Source organism: Wickerhamomyces ciferrii, contig 00011 (assembly GCF_000313485.1).
Source record: "Wickerhamomyces ciferrii WGS project CAIF00000000 data, strain NRRL Y-1031 F-60-10, contig 00011, whole genome shotgun sequence".
Classification (NCBI taxonomy): domain Eukaryota; kingdom Fungi; phylum Ascomycota; class Saccharomycetes; order Phaffomycetales; family Wickerhamomycetaceae; genus Hansenula; species Hansenula ciferrii.
Window position 1 is genome coordinate 111747 of NW_011887729.1, and position 17934 is coordinate 129680.

The 17934-nt window shown below is 29.8% G+C and overlaps 9 protein-coding genes across 9 annotated transcripts; 4 read left to right on the forward strand and 5 right to left on the reverse strand.

The window, feature by feature from the left end:
- Window positions 1-80: 80 nt before the first annotated feature.
- On the forward strand, window positions 81-2468 carry EFR3 (Efr3p; the record flags this gene model as incomplete). The annotated part of the gene is made up of 1 exon (XM_011278757.1): window positions 81-2468. The coding sequence occupies one exon, from the start codon at window positions 81-83 to the stop codon at window positions 2466-2468; it is 2388 nt and encodes a 795-aa protein (XP_011277059.1).
- Window positions 2469-2735: 267 nt separating this feature from the next.
- Window positions 2736-3394, reverse strand: CAF20 (Caf20p; the record flags this gene model as incomplete). The annotated part of the gene is made up of 2 exons (XM_011278758.1): window positions 2736-3099; window positions 3273-3394. The coding sequence occupies 2 exons, from the start codon at window positions 3392-3394 to the stop codon at window positions 2736-2738; spliced, it is 486 nt and encodes a 161-aa protein (XP_011277060.1).
- Window positions 3395-3707: 313 nt separating this feature from the next.
- TMA16 (Tma16p) lies at window positions 3708-4244 on the forward strand (the record flags this gene model as incomplete). The annotated part of the gene is made up of 1 exon (XM_011278759.1): window positions 3708-4244. One exon carries the CDS (start codon window positions 3708-3710, stop codon window positions 4242-4244), a length of 537 nt encoding a protein of 178 aa, XP_011277061.1.
- Window positions 4245-4432: 188 nt separating this feature from the next.
- Window positions 4433-6730, reverse strand: BN7_567 (uncharacterized protein; the record flags this gene model as incomplete). The annotated part of the gene is made up of 1 exon (XM_011278760.1): window positions 4433-6730. The coding sequence occupies one exon, from the start codon at window positions 6728-6730 to the stop codon at window positions 4433-4435; it is 2298 nt and encodes a 765-aa protein (XP_011277062.1).
- An 897-nt stretch (window positions 6731-7627) lies between these two features.
- On the reverse strand, window positions 7628-8035 carry BN7_568 (uncharacterized protein; the record flags this gene model as incomplete). The annotated part of the gene is made up of 1 exon (XM_011278761.1): window positions 7628-8035. The coding sequence occupies one exon, from the start codon at window positions 8033-8035 to the stop codon at window positions 7628-7630; it is 408 nt and encodes a 135-aa protein (XP_011277063.1).
- Window positions 8036-8318: 283 nt separating this feature from the next.
- On the reverse strand, window positions 8319-10379 carry BN7_569 (Serine/threonine-protein kinase; the record flags this gene model as incomplete). The annotated part of the gene is made up of 1 exon (XM_011278762.1): window positions 8319-10379. One exon carries the CDS (start codon window positions 10377-10379, stop codon window positions 8319-8321), a length of 2061 nt encoding a protein of 686 aa, XP_011277064.1.
- Window positions 10380-10790: 411 nt separating this feature from the next.
- Window positions 10791-13715, reverse strand: ISM1 (isoleucine--tRNA ligase ISM1; the record flags this gene model as incomplete). Its single annotated transcript, XM_011278763.1, has 1 exon — window positions 10791-13715. One exon carries the CDS (start codon window positions 13713-13715, stop codon window positions 10791-10793), a length of 2925 nt encoding a protein of 974 aa, XP_011277065.1.
- A 252-nt stretch (window positions 13716-13967) lies between these two features.
- On the forward strand, window positions 13968-14432 carry EGD1 (Egd1p; the record flags this gene model as incomplete). The annotated part of the gene is made up of 1 exon (XM_011278764.1): window positions 13968-14432. The coding sequence occupies one exon, from the start codon at window positions 13968-13970 to the stop codon at window positions 14430-14432; it is 465 nt and encodes a 154-aa protein (XP_011277066.1).
- Window positions 14433-15081: 649 nt separating this feature from the next.
- On the forward strand, window positions 15082-16716 carry GAD1 (glutamate decarboxylase GAD1; the record flags this gene model as incomplete). Its single annotated transcript, XM_011278765.1, has 1 exon — window positions 15082-16716. The coding sequence occupies one exon, from the start codon at window positions 15082-15084 to the stop codon at window positions 16714-16716; it is 1635 nt and encodes a 544-aa protein (XP_011277067.1).
- Between the last annotated feature and the right edge of the window lie 1218 nt (window positions 16717-17934).

The window sequence follows — 17934 nt, forward strand, 5'->3', positions numbered from 1 at the left end:
TTCAAGATCTAGAAGAAAATCATCAAATTTGCATCGTTCAGTCACTCTTTTTACATGAATTAAACCGTGTTTTGCTCAAAATGCCAATATTCCAACCAAAACATCAAAAATTGATCTTACAATGCTATCCACCAGGAAGAGGCTTTGATAAGAAACCAAACTCATCAGAATTAAGTTACTTGCTATACTATGCCTCTACGCGTCGTGTCAAATTGGAAAAAGTTGGGAAATTCATTGAAAAAAAGAATACCATTGATATTAGCCGTAACCGTACTGGTAATGTCCAAGTTACACTTGAGATTATCAACTCCTTGATCAAGAAATGTCCAGATGATTTGAATGTTTTCGCTCAAAATGTTAATGTCATATTATCATCGGTGCTTACTACAAAAGATTTGGGGTTATGTCAACATGCTGAACCTGTTTTCAATACTTTTTGTAATACATTAGATGGTGAATTATTTACTGGTGATTTAGAGTTTGTTGATAACTTCACCAAATTAGCTGAATCTTTCCTGAGATTAGGTTCAAACCCCCCATCAAGTAACACTACAGAATGGAAGGCTATAGCTTTAAATGCATCAAGAGATTTAGCTCATTGTCAAAATATTGCACAAGGTAATGGGAATTATATTGTTAAAAAATTAATACCATTTATTCTAAGTGAAATTCATGAAGATTTTACCAAGGACCAATTACAATCAGAAGTGAAATCAAATGCTTCTCAACATGAATTATCAAGATACAATACAGCAAGATCTACTTTAGGTAAACATGACACAACAACAACTTCACCAATTAAACCACCACAACCCGTGGAAAATGGTGAATCAACTCCAAAGGAAATTGCCACTGATGAATTAGCTTTAAATTCATTAAAGGCATTCTTTGGGTCTAGTTCTTCAAGTCAATTAGTTTCATGTACCAAAGCTATATGTCATTATTTTGCTACTTATAAAACTGATCATGAATGGGCGTCTATATTAGTGGAAATGATTACAACTTGGGTTCCAGTTCAACTAAGATTTGTTATCCTAAGTGTGATTTCAAGTCATCTAAAGAAAAATGGTAAACCTCAAGAACAATTGATTTATTTACATACAATTTCAAAATTATTATCTTCATCTGTTAATATGGTTGGTCTTTCAATACTTGATAATTTACGTCAATTAACTGATTTACAATCTCAAATTATAATTGAATCTAATAATAAAGATGTTCATCAATTGGTATTTGCATATTCTGAAGTTATTAGTTCATTAGCTACACATATTTATTATCAAAATCAAATTGTTGATACCGTGGGTGAATTATTGATTAGAATTAAAAATTATATTGATTTACCATCCTCTAAAACACAATTTAATGCTGCAACTTTACAAACTCTTGTCTTGGTTCATTTAGACAATATTAAAAATGTTATCATAACAGCAAATAATAATAGTACAGTACAAAGAGTTAAGGTTCCATTAGATTTATTTGATGAAACATTGGAACTTCTTTCATATAATAATAAGAATTTATCAAATGATTCAATTTTCCAAATTCAATCAAAATATACAGATGTATTAATAACATTATTAAAACTTGAATATTTAGATTCAAAAGATTCAGAATTAGAAAATCATAATTCATTAATTTCAGATTCCAAAGCAAGTGTTATCAATGAAGTTTATGAAGAATTTGAAAGAATATCAATTTTGGATAATTATCAAAATTATAATTTATTAATTGAATTTATGGAATTAATTGTTAAAAAATTTGGTATTAATGCTATTGTTAATTTATTACCATTTTTCTTTGAATGGCAATTGAAAAATGAAACTGGTAATGATTTGTCATTGATTTATAAAGATAATATTGGTTATTTATTAGTTTTCTATGCAACTCAATATTTAAATGATACATCTTTCCAAAATGAGGTCATATCAAGAATTGAATATCGTAAAGAAAATAATTTATGGAATTTTAATATCAACCTACCAATTGAATCATCAAAAATTAAATCATCAAAATTGGAATTTACAAAAGATGAAACTTCAAATTTAATTGAAAACCATTATGGTAATAATTATAATGATTTAATTTTCAATTCTCACTATAAATATCAAACTTCAGATCCATTAATTGAAGATGGTTCAAATGATAGTATAAATGAACATTCATTTATATCACAAAATGGTGCACCACAAAATTTCCAATTTACATTGTTCCCTCCGACATCAGTTGGAGAAAATCATAGTATAAGATCAGCTCCATTATCTGCAAGATCTTTATTGAATGGTAGATTACAAGCTCCAAAAGTTCAAGAATTAAGAAAAGCAATTTCAGGTACTGCCCTGAAACCATCAACTCAAACAATTAATGGTGGGAATATATCAAAACAACATACTGACTTAGGTTCAGTACTTCAAGACCTGAATTTATCTTCAACATTTGATGATAGAGGTTCATTAGCATTTAGATGAAATATCTGTATGTGCTGTTTTTTGTATGTATTGTTAAGTGTTTATTATTGTTTGGTTGATAGAGTTGATCTCAAAAGAACGGTTTAATTGTTTTATGTATTATTAGTCTTCATTATGAAGCTGTTCATGTTGATATAGAATAGAATCATAACCAAAATTGTAGAAATTTATTTTACTACAAAGAATTAATATAATTAAAAAAAAACTTATTGAATCAAATCAAAAAAAAATATACACATATAAAGAAACACATCAAACAGTTATAATTTATTCATCATCTTCCTCACTTTCTTCATCACTTTCATCACCTAAAGCAGCAAAAGCATTAAAAGTAGATTTTTGTTGATCAGCAATGATATCACGAGAATCAACTGGTTTACTTGAACCCAAGTTTTTATTATTTGGACGAACTTTAACTTGTGTAGTATCTGATTTTAATGAATCTTTAAATTTTTGCTTTTCATTTGCAGCTTCTTCACCACTTGCAGATTTTCTATGATTATCTAAAGTAACCCAACCATCAGCATCTGGTTGTGGAGCTGGAGCACGTTTTGGACGGTTTGTTTTGAATTTTGGTCTGATACCTATAGAAGATCTTCTACGACCACCTGTGAAACCTGATTCTTCTTCTCTGTTATAAAATTGTTAGTATTAATGTTCTGTTTTTTTTTTGGTGTCACACGAGTATTATTTATATATTATATTGTTATTTCATCATTTCCACTTCAATTTGGAGATTTTCACAGATAAAACAATATATAATAATAACAAAGACACCTACAACCACATTATTATATAACTTACTGTTGAGCTTGTCTTTCTCTTTCTTCCAAGATTGATTTAGTAAATTCAGCAAAATCAACAGAAGTTGGAACGTAAGCAGTTTCACGTAGTTGGATCAATTGTTCAATTTCGTATTTAGCCATTTTAGATATAGTATTCTTGCTTGTTTCTTTGTCTTCTTTTCTCAACAAACTATCTTCAATTAAGCACAATAATCTTGTCAATATTCAATTAATACTCAATATTTCACCAAATTTCCTTTAAAATTTCGTTTTTTTTCTTCCACTGCGAAAAAAAAAAAAATTGTCGAACAAAGTCGGAATTGATTACATAAGTTTTTGAAGATCCGACTATTTAGAAAAATTTAATTATGTCTTTTAAATTTATATAGGCGATGAGCTAGATCAAGTACGTTTCATAGGGACCAGAGAACTCAGTTAATCCATAATATCAACCATGCCTATTGCCCACAGTTTGACCAAAGTGCAGAAGACTATCCAAAAATCCAAAGGTGCTATGCATCCAAAGGGTAGAAAATTTAAACAATTAAGTAGAGCTACATTAAGAGAATCAAAAATTAATGAAAAGAAGTTACATCATGTTCAAAATAAAGAATATCAAAATCAAAGAACTGTTTTCTTTCAAGAAGCTATAAGTAATAGAGAAGAGAAAGATGTTTTCGGGTTAGAAGATATGAAACTTTTCATTGAAGCTTTTTTAAGTAGAGATGATGAAGAGATTGAACAATTAAAATCTGAAAGACGTAAAGGTAGACCTGCAACAACAAGACAAGTTTTATTAGAAAATAAAAAGAAAGAAGAAGAACAAGAATATAAAACTGGTTATTTAATACCTGATATAAGTGATGAAAAAACTGTTGTTTTTTTAAGAAATTGGAATGGTACTACTGGTGGTTTAGGTATTTTGAAATTTATTCGTATTTCAAAAGATACAACTGAATTACCAAATCCTGAAGATGCAATGAGAGATTAAATTGTGGTTAAAAGGGAGTTACATGTACATTAGAAATCAATTTGGGAAATAATTTTATGGGTATAATAAATATATATTAATGCATTATAATATCATATCAATCTCAATAATAATTGGGGGCATAAAAATCATATATATGTTGACGTAGAATATAAAATATTTGTGAGAACTAAAATTAGCACTTGTTATCATTTGTTATCAGTCTTGACGAATTTACCTTGATCATCAAATTTATATTTTGACATTGTTGATTTTTTTTGTTCTTCATATTCATAATAAGTTCCAAATCCTAAAAGAATTGCAAAAATTGAAACTATTGAAGTTGAATAATTAATTATACGTTTACGACGTAAATCTTTACGTTCTTGTTCTTTATCAACAAATCTTTCAAAAATTAAAATTTTATTGAAATCTGCACCACCAGATCCAATTAATTTCCAACCACCATTTTTTTCAAATTTATTAATTTGTTTTAAATATTTTTCTGGATTTCCTAAATTTTTGAAAATTGTAAATAAATCAGGTGTATGATAATGTTCACCTAATGGATTTTCATTTATAATGATTTTCTTTTTATTTGCTAAAATCATAAATTCATGAGTCAAATTTTGATTATTTGCAATACTGGATAATGAAGGGAAAAATAATTCATCTTTTGGTTCAGATATTGTTTGATCATCTTGAAATTGAATTGGTTTAAAAATTTTAGAACGTCTTGCATACTTTTTAATTAATGCTTCATCAATTGGTGTAAAGAAATTTTTCCTTTCCAGAGTTTTATAATTTTGATCATTAATTGATTTACTAAATTCATAAGCTCTTTCTTCTCTAAATTGTTCTTCTTCTTTCAATTCTTTTTCTCTTTTGGCATCTTTCAAGAAAGTTTCTAAATCATGAACAGGAATTGGATCAGTGATTGTTGGTTTAGATTCCGAATTTTGAATTTCATTTAATTTTTCTCGAAGTTTCTTCATTTGTATTGATTTATCTTTAATTTCAGCTTCATTCAAATCTTTTTGTTTTGATAATTTTGGAAGTTCATTTTCTAAAACTTTCATAATATTTTCAATTTTATTTAATTTATCAATTCCAGAAAGATTACTTAGGTCTGGGCTTGAATTAATTGATTGTTTAAATTTTTTGGAACCTTTAGATTTTTGTCTTTTCGACGGAGAGGATGGTCTTGAAACATTTATGATATTATCAAATTCATCAATTTTTGGTGGTTCTGTTGTATAACGAATAGATGATTTTGCTTGTGAGTTACCTTCAGGTTTAGGCATGGAAATATTCACAACAGATGGTTCAGCTTCAGCCTTAGTTTCAGCTTTGATTTCAGCTTCATTCACTTTTGAATCTTGTGACGGAATGTGTGTCTTTGTACTTTCATAGTTTAGAGGGTTGCTTAGATTATTATCTTGAATATTTTTCAGTATTTCTTGTTCATGTGTACTCAATGGATCATGTAAATAGTCTGATTGCTTAGCTGATTCAACAGAGATTTGTTCATTGAGTAATCCATGATCTGATTTAGAATCAACATCTGTAGCATTGGAACTTATATCTTCATTTGAATTTGAAGTTTTCTTTGAAACCAAACCATCATCAGATTTAACATCACTATTCTTAACTTCTTTCTTACTTGATACCAGAGCATCATCAGATTTAGCATCTTTATTCAAAGATTCTTGTTTATTTAATTTGACAGTTTTATCTGATTTGACATCATTACGAATCATATTTGGTTTCGTTTTTGTCTCTTTAGTTGACTGAGTTGGAGATGAATTAGATTTAGATGTATCTTTCTTCAGATTACCATATGATCCATTTGAAACAATATCAAATAAATTAATTGCCTTTTTTGAATTTTTATTTTCTGGTTTATCTTGACGATCAAATTCTTCATTCAATAAACGTGTCAAATCTTTTTGTATTGTTTCATCATGTTTCTTGATTTCTTCTGGATTTAATGATTCTTTAAATATTGGTTCAATAGGTTTTGGATTTTCAGCTTTATATTGTTTTCTAGCATCAATTTTTTTCTTATCCTTTTCAGAAAGTGTAATCAATTCATCATCATTTCTAACATCATCTTTATCCAATGATGGAACCTGTCTTTTTTGTTTCTTAAACTTATAATTGTCACTTCTTATATTGGTATCATCAACAATATTGATTGGTTTAACATTATTCACAGATTTTGATGTTGATTCTTCTGGTGATGGTGTAGTTTGCTTCTTTTGTTTTGATTTCTTCTTCTTAGTCAATGTTATCAGATCTAATTCATAATCGTCATCATTTATATCTTGTTTATTCTCTTTCTGTTGATTCCATTGTGTTGTATGTAGATTCTTCTTCAAATGATGTGGTGAATTCACAGCAGCTAGTCGTATCACTTGCACCCTTTTGGCATAATGGACCTTGAAATATCTCTTTGAAGTGACACTAGAGTACATTTGTATCTGACTAAACCTGAATTTGACCATCTTGTTGATAATTTTATGAATATTGCCACTGATTTGTATGGGGTAAATAAAACTGATTAGTTATAGCAAAACACCAGCCCAAAGAAACAGTAAGAACCTAAGCGCTTCACAATAAACTTAGTAATGAAATTGATCAGAGATTCAGCAACCGATGAGGACAAAGTTTCCACCTCAATGTATTCTTAACAGCGTCTTTTCAAAACAGCGCGTAGTTTTTGTTGAAGATTGTTTCTATTTAAGATTTTTGGCTCCTTTTGATAAGCTGATTTTAATTTTTGTATGACACTTTCAAGTGCTTATATAAGCTGAGCCATATAAAAGGGTAAGCGATAAGTAGTCAATATTCTGGAATATTATAGTCGTTAATTCATGAGATATTGGACTGAGGGAAGAGTAGCTTGTCAAATGTTGTTGTTGATTGATTTAGCTTTGAAGAAATGCCTCTTTTTAGTACATTTTTAGCTACATTTGTTCAATAAATAAGTATATATTCATGTGTATCCCGGTCTATATATACATTTTACAATCTTGGTTTATCTTTTGGTAATGTTTTCTTTTTAAAACCTTTTTCCAATGATTGATCATTTTTATATTCCTTTTTACTGAAAAATCTGAAAAGATCAGGTAAAGTAACTGTGAATAAATTCTTCATTGGTAATACAAATACTCTTGCAAACCAAGGTGTAAAGAATAATGATACGAAAACTCGTAGAGGGAAAGCAGCCTTAAATATCGTTAGTAAATGTTATTTGAAGTCATCCTTTGATATATACTCACTTTAACAATACCATAAGCAGTAGCACCTTCAATTATAAGTTTTGTTCTTTCTGCCACAGACCAATCACTAACAGTATCACCCAACTAAAAAAAGCACAACGTTAGAATAAAAAGTTCCCTCTAAATACTTTCTTGAATACTCACTATAGTTTCAATGACACCTGAACCTTTCACGAGAATCCATGAAGGTATATCTGCTGGTAAAAATCCAAAACTATGAAATGCATACCATAACCCTAAGAAAGGAGCCACTGCAGTAAATTCATGTAATATTACAAAAGCAGTAAGATGTGACACAGGAGCATTAACAAATCTTTTACCATATTTCTTCATTGATTTTGGTAATCTCTTGATAATTGGATGATCTTTATAAGCATCTGAGTTGATATCTATATCTTGATGAGTTGGTGGTGTTTTGGGTTTATTCAACTGGTTATTAAATAAAAACCTTGTCGTGGTAAATGGCCTCACACTAGCCACTCTTAATGATGATCTAATACCAAATGGTGAGAATCTAGCTAGTATCATTTCCAATATTGCTCAATGTCAATTTTTTATTGAATTATTGACTTCAATTACTTGATGTCGTTTAAATTTGGTGGTGGTTTTTTTCACTTTAAACTATGGGGAATCTCAACCGGGGCTGATTAACCGGTAGTACTATCAATACGCTCTACGATATAAATCAACAATAAGTCACAGAAAATGGGTATTCATTGGCCAAAAACAATATATATATATCAAGTCAATTAAATTTATATAGTAGGAAAGCCCCTTTCTCAAGTAATTGTCCTGGAAGTTAAATATTGAGCTAGATTTCTTCTCTTACAACTTCTGACATACTATCATATAATCTATCTAGATCACTATTCATGAATTGATCAAGAACTGATGACATATCACCAGTATTTGAGAAGTACGCGTTATTGAAATCAATCAGATAGAATTTGTTATCTTCATAATTATAACAACAATTGTCAATCTTGACATCACCATGGATGATACCTAATTTATGTAATTTTTCCAATTCTTTTACACCATGCTCTAAATGAAGTTTAGTACAAGGTTTATCATTAATGAAAGGTAAATATTCTTGAATCAAATAAAACCCATTGAAGCCATTACTAATAAGTGATCCATATCCTTTGAGTCCAGGAGAATTCATCTGAATCTCAGGGTTTGCTTCATTATACTTCTGGATTTTTAAAAGTGATTTCAATTCTATAAGAAATTGTGAACTGATAAGTTCTGAATAATATTGCTCAAAAGTCAGATCATCAATGTTTTTGCGTTTATAATCAATGAATGATAAAAAGTGATCATCTATATCATATATGCTAAGTACAACCATTTCTTCTTCACAAGCATCAACTTCAAACTCCAATGGAAGGTCTTTACTCTTAATGACCATTGTAACTTTAGGATTATCATATAGTCTTTCATATTGTCTCAGTATTTTGGAAGGATTAATAATGTGATCATTTATTATTGGAGTTTGTAATTTATTTGTTAGTGATGGCTCGGATTTGAGTCTTTCAATTGTATATCTCATGATTTTATCATAAGCAATTATATCACTTTCAACAAAGCTAGAAGACATGGGATTATTTAAAGTTGCACAATCCAAGAGTGAAGTAGCATGATCATGAGACGAATGTCCTGAAATTTCTTCAAATATCAATAAAACTAACAACATTGGAGTTGTGAAAACTGGACCATTTCCATCAAATATGGATTCACGATTATTTATTTTTAAATATTCAACTTCACTAAACACCACAGATTCAAAAGATTGTATTGATTTTTCAAAATCAATAAGTATAGGTACCTCCTTTACTTTTAAATTGAAATCTGTATTAGGTGAAGGAAGTTTCATAAAAAAAGTCGTGTCATGGTCTCCAATGATTGACGAATGACTAGAGGACAATAACAATTGACTGAATGACCGACTCCATAACTTAATATCGTTTATTGGTAAAATATCATCTGGGGAAAACACATTTTCAGCAGTGAGATCAATATTAACATGATTAGTTTCAATTGGAAGTAGCATTTCAAATTTAGTTGTTGTTGTATCTAAGCCCAGCCTCCTGATTTTTAAATTAGTCATTACTGATTTACGATTAAGACATCCAAAACTTTCCTTGAATGTCTCTGGATTGAAACGAGTAACAGTATTAGCGTTGTAAATGAATGATTTTGTAGGTTCATTCTTGAAAGCTTTGTTAAAAATGAGTTTTAATGGGTATAAATATCTCATATTAAACGCATCTTGATAAGTTGACGCACTATTATCCATATTAAAACTTATTGAATAGTGTAGACCGACACCAGCTACTAAATCTGCAATTTCCATATAGTCACAATTTCTGTCAATGTTTTGCAACAATTTTAGCTCATACCTCTTGAATAATTTTAAAGCATCAGCTTGATCGATAACGGTACTGTCTGATGAAGGTACCATGAATTTCAGCATACTTGTTAATTCGCAATTATTCTCCCAAGATGGTTCGAAAGCAACATCAGGTTCAGACGTCACATCATAACGATAAGTTTTCAACACGGGACCATAAAAGAATAATTTTAACAAATTTAAAATTTCTGTCTTTGAATAGATTCTCCTTAAATATGTTAATCCGACATGATTTATGAGTAAATCAAAGAATAGAGATACTATCCTATGATGCATTAAAACCTGTTTCAATCGGATTTCACCAATACCCTGTAGGTCTATCCCTTCTAGAAACTTCTCAATACTTATTTCAGCATCATTTCCCGCTAAAGCTTTTACCATATTTCCAACCACCGTATTTGTATTCTCAGATAAAGCATCACATACCACCAATATTTCATCATCACTAATATCACTCATTGTTAATTGATGTTTGGTATACAAATTCGATGCGAATGAGCTTGACTTATTCGTTCATTGATTTTGAATAAAATAATTTGGTTTTTGACTTGGTATTCGATGCTTATGTTTCTGATATTTATTTGACAACCACAATTTCCTCAAACTTGAAAGTAAGTTCTAATGTTCTAATCATTCTTCATTTGATGATCTTTTTTGTATCTGATACGCAATGAAGATGAACGATAATCGGTAAACACAACATATTATAACAAAGATGAGTAAGCCTAATTGTTATGAATTATAAACAGGATAGTGCTAATATTTAAATCATCTATTTAGCTGAAAATGTCATTACAGTTTCTATATACATCATCCATATTTGTTATTTGTTTCAATAAAACTATATACAAAAGGGCTCCAAAAGGCCATCTAGCTATGTTCATGTAGGACATCATCACATCTTTTACAAAGTTCTTCAACACTTTCAGAACTATAAACCCAACATCTTGGACATTTAGCTTTTGATGAAGGATTAACAGAGATAGAAATTGATTCATTCTCAATGTTAACAGTATTTGAATAACTCCATTCATCCTTTGTAACATCTTTTTGGAAATGAACATGAGAAACAACAAAATAATCTGCTAATTCATCTGAATGTTGCTTTAAAGCTTCAATTATTTTACCATCACCGTTTATAATAATATCAGTTTCTAATGAACTACCAAAATTATCATTCTTACGTCCATTCTCCATCAATTGATTTACTTCATTATGAATTAACCAAACATTTGCAAATTCATCAACAATTTCTGTGTTATGGAATTTTTCGTCTATTTTAAACCAACCTTTGTTAAATGGTGAATTATTTGAATCTTGTAACCAATTTGGTGAATAATCCCAAACTTGTTGAGTTAAAACTGGTGATAATGGGGAAAGTATTGATAAATAGGTTTGTAAGATTTGAGAAATGACAGTTTGTGCAGAACGACGTGAAATTCCATTTGGATCATCTGCATATAATCTATCTTTAATTATATCAAAATATTTAGCGTTTAATTCAGTCTTCATATGATGATAAATTGTTTGTGTAACACGATTGAAATTCAAATCTTTATAATGTTGATTAACTTCTTTTTCTAAATCATATAATTTACTTAATGCATATTTATCAATTTTTTTCAAATCCTTATAGTTTACTGAATCAGATTTTTCAAAATCCTTCAAATTTCCCAACATGAATGTAAATGCATTTCTAATTCTCTTTAATTGAACACCAACATGTTTCAAGATAGTTGGCCCGACAAGAACATCGCCTGTATAATCAGATTGTGCAACCCATAATCTTAAACCATCAACACCAGAAGCAGGTAATTTATTACCACCTTTAATAACATCATGAGGTGAAATGGTATTACCAATTGATTTTGACATTTTTTGTCCCTTTTCATCTAATGTAAACCCATGAGTAACAATTTGTTTATATGGAGCATTTGGTCTAGAGGAATCACTTGTTGCAATTTTGGTTAATAATGAAGACTGAAACCAACCTCTATGTTGATCAGAACCTTCTAAATAAACATCAGCTAAAGTATCACGTTCGATTCCGTTTTTTTGTAAAAAATCTTGAATTTCTGTCCAACTTGAACCACTATCAAACCAAACATCCATTGTATCTTTACCTTTATAATATTCATCACCTTTATCTTTCATTGAATCTGGTAACCATCTTGAAACGTTTGATTCTTCTTCAAACCAAGCATCTGTACCTAATTCATCAATCTTATTAATGATATGTGTTATGGTGACATCATCTAAGAGTACAACATTTTCATTTGATTTGGAATATAACGCAGGAATTGGAACACCCCAACTTCTTTGTCTTGAAATACACCATTCATTTCTATTATTAATAAATGCAGATAATCTATTCTTACCATTTTCAGGAACAAATTTAACATCGTCCAATGAATCCTTAGCATCATCTTTAATCTTACCAACATTTGCAAACCATTGTGGAGTAGCTCTAATAATAATTGGCTTTTTAGATCTCCAATCATAAGGATATGAATGAATATAATCATCTTGCTTAGAGAAAACCATATCTTTATCATAAAATAAATTCCAAATTAATTTACCACCTTCACCTAAAACTCTTTTACCAATTAAAGTTTCAAAACCTTTTGGTAATTCATTTGTATATTTCCCAAATTGATCAACTGGGGAGAATGCTTCAATACCATGTTTTAAACAAGCAAAATAATCTTCATTACCATGACCTGGAGCTGTATGAACAAGACCTGTACCTGCACTGTCAATAACATGATCACCATGAATAATTGGATTAGTTTCATTGCTAATTGGATGTAAATATTTCGAATTTGATAAAATTGAACCTGGGAATTTAATATCTGTTGGTTTCATACCTAATTTCATTCCCAAAATATTTGAGCTTAAACTATCAGCAATTATTAATGTTTTGCTATCATCTGTTTGAACAAATGTATATTCCAAGTTTTCATTAATTGAAATGGCTTTATTTGAAGCAATTGTCCATGGAGTTGAAGTCCAAATTAAGGCATGAACGTTTTGTAAACCATTTTCATCAATGATTTTTTGTAGTTCTGGTGTAGTCTCCAACAGTGGAAAGTTTAAATATGCAGCAACAGAACGATGCTGATCATTATATTCTAATTCACCTTCAGCTAAAGCTGTATGAGTTTCACAACCCCAGAAAACAGGTTTCTTCTGTCTTGTTATTAAATTTTTTTCTAACATCTTTTGGAATATTTTCAATTGATTAATTTCAAAATTATGATTCAAAGTTTTATAATTATGTTGAAAATCTGTTAGGATAGCAAATTCTTTAAAAGATTCTAATTGTGATGAAATTGTCTTTGTTGCATGATCTCTTGCGATTTTACGGACTTCTTGCACAGATAATGTCATTGAAGGATCTTTTTTAGTCTTTTTAGCAATTGTCTCAAGAGCTTTCAATTCAATAGGTAATCCATGACAATCCCAACCTGGTTTATAATATATTTGTTTCCCTTGGATTAAATTATATCTATTTATGAAATCTTTCAAGATCTTATTCATTGCATGACCAATATGAATATCACCATTAGCATAAGGAGGTCCATCATGTAGAATGAATACATCTTTATCCACTGGTTTCTTATTTAGTTGATCTTTATATAAAATTTGAGAAGATCTGGGTATAAGATCTTTAATATTTAAATCATGATTTGATCTTTTGGGGAAATCAGTTACTGGCAATTTCAATGTATGTGCATATTTATGAGCCAATTCTTTCAAGTGAGCCTTCTGAGCACTTGAGACGAGCTTGGACATCCCTGGAACCAATTCACAGTCAAATTTAAAAGGCAAACGACAGAAACCAATACACTTATAATCACCGAGTAATACATAGTAAACAATTCTGAATTCTCTATACCTTATACACACGCGAAAATCCACACACCACAAAATTTCTCAGCGAAAAAAATTTTGGTGAAAAAAAAGCGTCGACGATGAAAAAAAGTTGACTAAAAGACGAAGAACTTGTTCAGAATCTATTTCAAAGAAGTAATCCAATCATTCAAAATGCCAATTGATCAAGAAAAATTAGCCAAATTACAAAAACAATCCAACAACAAAGTTGGTGGTATCAGAAGAAAAGCTAAGAAACCAGCTCAAAAACCTTCAGCCGATGATTCAAAATTACAAGCTACTTTACAAAAATTAAATGTTCAAACTTTAGACAATGTTGAAGAAGCTAACTTCTTCAGAGATGATGGTAAAGTCTTACACTTCAACAGAGTTGGTGTTCAATCAGCTAACCAACACAATGTCCATGGTTTCTACGGTATCCCACAAGAAAAGGAAATCACTGAATTAATTCCAAACATTATTCCTCAATTAGGTGCTGAAAACTTAGATATCTTATCTAAATTAGCTGCTCAATTACAACAACAAAAAGGTGCCGGTGCTGAAGGTCAAGCTGCTGCTGGTGATGATGAAATTCCAGACTTAGTTGAAGGTGAAAACTTTGAATCTCAAGTCGAATAAATTTAATCTTTTGCATAAATGTGTATATAAGTTTATTTGAATGAATAACATTAACGAGAGAAAGTTGATTGTTGTAGCGGTGAAGTAACAAAGAAACCAGTATACCACCGGTATTGTTGTAGCCCTTTTCTGGCCATCAGTATACTTACTAATAAGTTTGTGTCAAAGCTCTTCAAAGCCATAGTTGAAGATCGGTATATCGCTATACCCACTAATGTTACAACTTATTACCGCATTAGGAAGTCTAGCGTATTTTTTATGTCAATGGCAATCTCAAAACTTGGCTTCCATACGAACCGATGGAGGCTTTAAAATGTTTTATACCTGGTACACTACCGATGAGACATTGAACGTGGTTAAAGTTAATTAGGTTGATTTAATTGAGTTCATGGTATAATTTTATGAACTCCTCCGAGTTTCAAGGTCATCTTTATGCGGTTTGGCTTGTTTAAGCTGCTAAGCTTTTAGCAATTGTCCAGGAAGTTTCTAATTTACACGCAGATTTGATTATAACCTTTTTAGGCAAATCTTGAAAAACATGGGTATTATATAAAGCCTTGAATTCCCCCTTGGAAGTTGGATCTGAAAAATATTAACTCAATTGATTCCATATAACATTGAATATACTTGCAGTTGATCATTATACACAATGCTTTCAAAACTTGTTGATCCAGAAAAATTAGAAGATACAATTTTGTCAAATTCTCATTATCATAATCCAAATAATAGGAAAGATGATACTGAATTTGTTTCACAAAATAAATATGAAATTCCTCAAAATGGTCTTGATGAAGAAACAACTTATTGTTTATTACATGATGATTTATCATTAGATGGTAATCCAACCTTAAATTTAGCTTCATTTGTTAATACATTCTCCACATTATCTGCAAAAGAATTAGCTAAAGAAAATTTAGTCAAGAATTTAGCAGATGCAGATGAATATCCAACTTTAATCGATTTAACTACAAGAAACATTTCAATCTTGGGGAAATTATGGAATAGAACTGATGATGAACCAATTGGTACTGCTACTACGGGGTCTTCAGAAGCTATCATGCTTGGTGGATTAGCATTGAAGAAGATCTGGCAACAAAAAAGGAAAGATGCTGGTGAAGATTATTATAAACCAAATATTATCATGGGTTCAAATGCTCAAGTTGCATTAGAGAAATTTGCTCGTTATTTTGATGTTGAAGCAAGATTAATTCCAGTTTCTAAAGATTCTAATTATGTCTTGGATCCAACTAAAATTGAAGAAAATGTTGATGAAAATACTATTGGTATTTTTATTATTTTAGGTAGTACTTATACAGGTGCTTTTGAAGATGTCGAAGGAATTTCTAAAATTCTAGATAAAGTTGAAAAAGAAAAAGGTTTTGATGTTCCAATTCATGTTGATGGTGCATCTGGTGCATTTGTTGCTCCATTTATTTATCCAGAATTGAAGTGGGATTTTAGAATCCCAAGAGTTGTTTCCATTAATACATCTGGTCATAAATTTGGATTAACTACCGCGGGGCTTGGTTGGATTATTTGGAGAGATTCAAAACATTTACCACAAGAATTAATTTTCAAATTAAGATATTTAGGTAGTGTTGAAGAAAGTTTTAATTTAAATTTTTCAAGACCTGGTTATCAATCAATTCATCAATATTATAATTTCTTACATTTAGGTTTTGAAGGATATAAAAAAATTCATCATAGATCATTGAAAAATTCAAGAATTTTAGCAAATTTTTTGGAAAAGACTCAATATTTTGAAGTTGTTTCAAATATTCATCGTAAAGAAGGTGTATTACATTTTGAATCTTCCAAACAACAAGAAGAATTGGATAATCAAGATAATGAAGATACTTATTATAATAAAGGTTTACCCGTTGTTGCATTTAGATTTAGAGATGAATTTAAAAAACAATATCCTCATCTTCCTCAAGCTATTTTATCAACTTTATTAAGAAAAAAGGGTTGGATCATACCAAATTATCCATTACCACCAAATGAAGATAATTTAGAAATTTTAAGAGTTGTTGTTCGTTATGAATTAACTGATGATTTATTATTTAGATTAATTGGTGATATTTTGAAAACAACTCAAGCTTTAATCAAATCTTCAGAATTTTATCAACAAAGTGTTGAAGCTAAAGAAGATCAAGCAAGAACTAAATATATTTATGAATTATTAACTTCAATTGCAAGTGGTGGTGAAGAAGATATTGATAATCATCAAAAGAAACAAGAACATAAGGAAAAAGATCATAGTACTTTTAAAGGTACATGTTGAATACCAATTATCCCTATGTATATATATATATATATATACTCCATACTTATGAATTGTTTTCCAATATATGAATATTGATTTTATTAAAAGTTTGTAATAGAAATCCATATCACGTTTCTGATCACATGACCCAAGGTATTCCAATTTTCACGTGACTTGACATTATTTCGTTATTGAATTGCAGATTTATTAATTTACGGTAATAAGCAGTGACAAAAATTTAATGCGATATGCATTGCGCAGTTGAGAAATTGGAAGATTATAGAAGATGGGTAATAATTAAAAGTTTTTGAAATCTGTCAGTCTTGAAGGACGTTGTTAAAGATCGCACAGGCTTGGTGCTTTAGTTCAACTTTATAATAACTGTGGCGTTGAAGGTTAAGGTACAAAATTTAATATCTGGAGAACGGTAAATAAGTACAGAAGTGAATCAAGAGTTGGGTATACAGTAGTTGTTGAATCTTTGGTATTGACTATACTAGTATAGAAGTGGTTTTGTATTAAGCTTTGTTTAATTATTGGTGTGTTCAGGTCTTTGTTAAGTTTGACGTTCAAGAGATCAATATAGTTCGGTAACTCAAGAGATTGAAAAAACTGTGGTTCCATCTTATCATCATCTCATCATTCGGACTATCAATTAGACATAGTGCGTATAAAGCTAGGTTAAGGTACAATTATTGAAAGAGCGTATTTCCTTTGTTGTGTTGGTTACAAGATTTCATATTTATTACAACAAGTATCCACAATTTTCATCAAGTTAATATACTATTAATCATTTTGATTGATCTGTTGTGTGGTATAACATACTGTGGTTTTTAAGGTCTTATAAGGTATAGGGTATACGGTTCAAACTTCACATCAGTTTAAAGGTGTTAAGGACTAAGGATCAAAAGGGACTGATTGATTTTGATACATAATTGTTATTATTTGGTCATACGCTATTTAATATTCATATTCATTTTGTGATCATATTCATAATTTTCCACAGTTAAGTGCTAATACTATTTTGTCAATTACTAGAGTAACTGCTTAATTAGCCGTACGTTACCAACTCTAGCGTAATAAGGATTCAAGGTTTTTTAGGGTTCATAACCAAATTTTTTGATTTAAGAGATTGAGTTTGATTAGCTGACAGGTTCTTGACTATTTGTGGCGTTGAAATCATACAGAAGGTAACATCAACAAGTAACTATCATTGGATCAAATACAATTTTAATT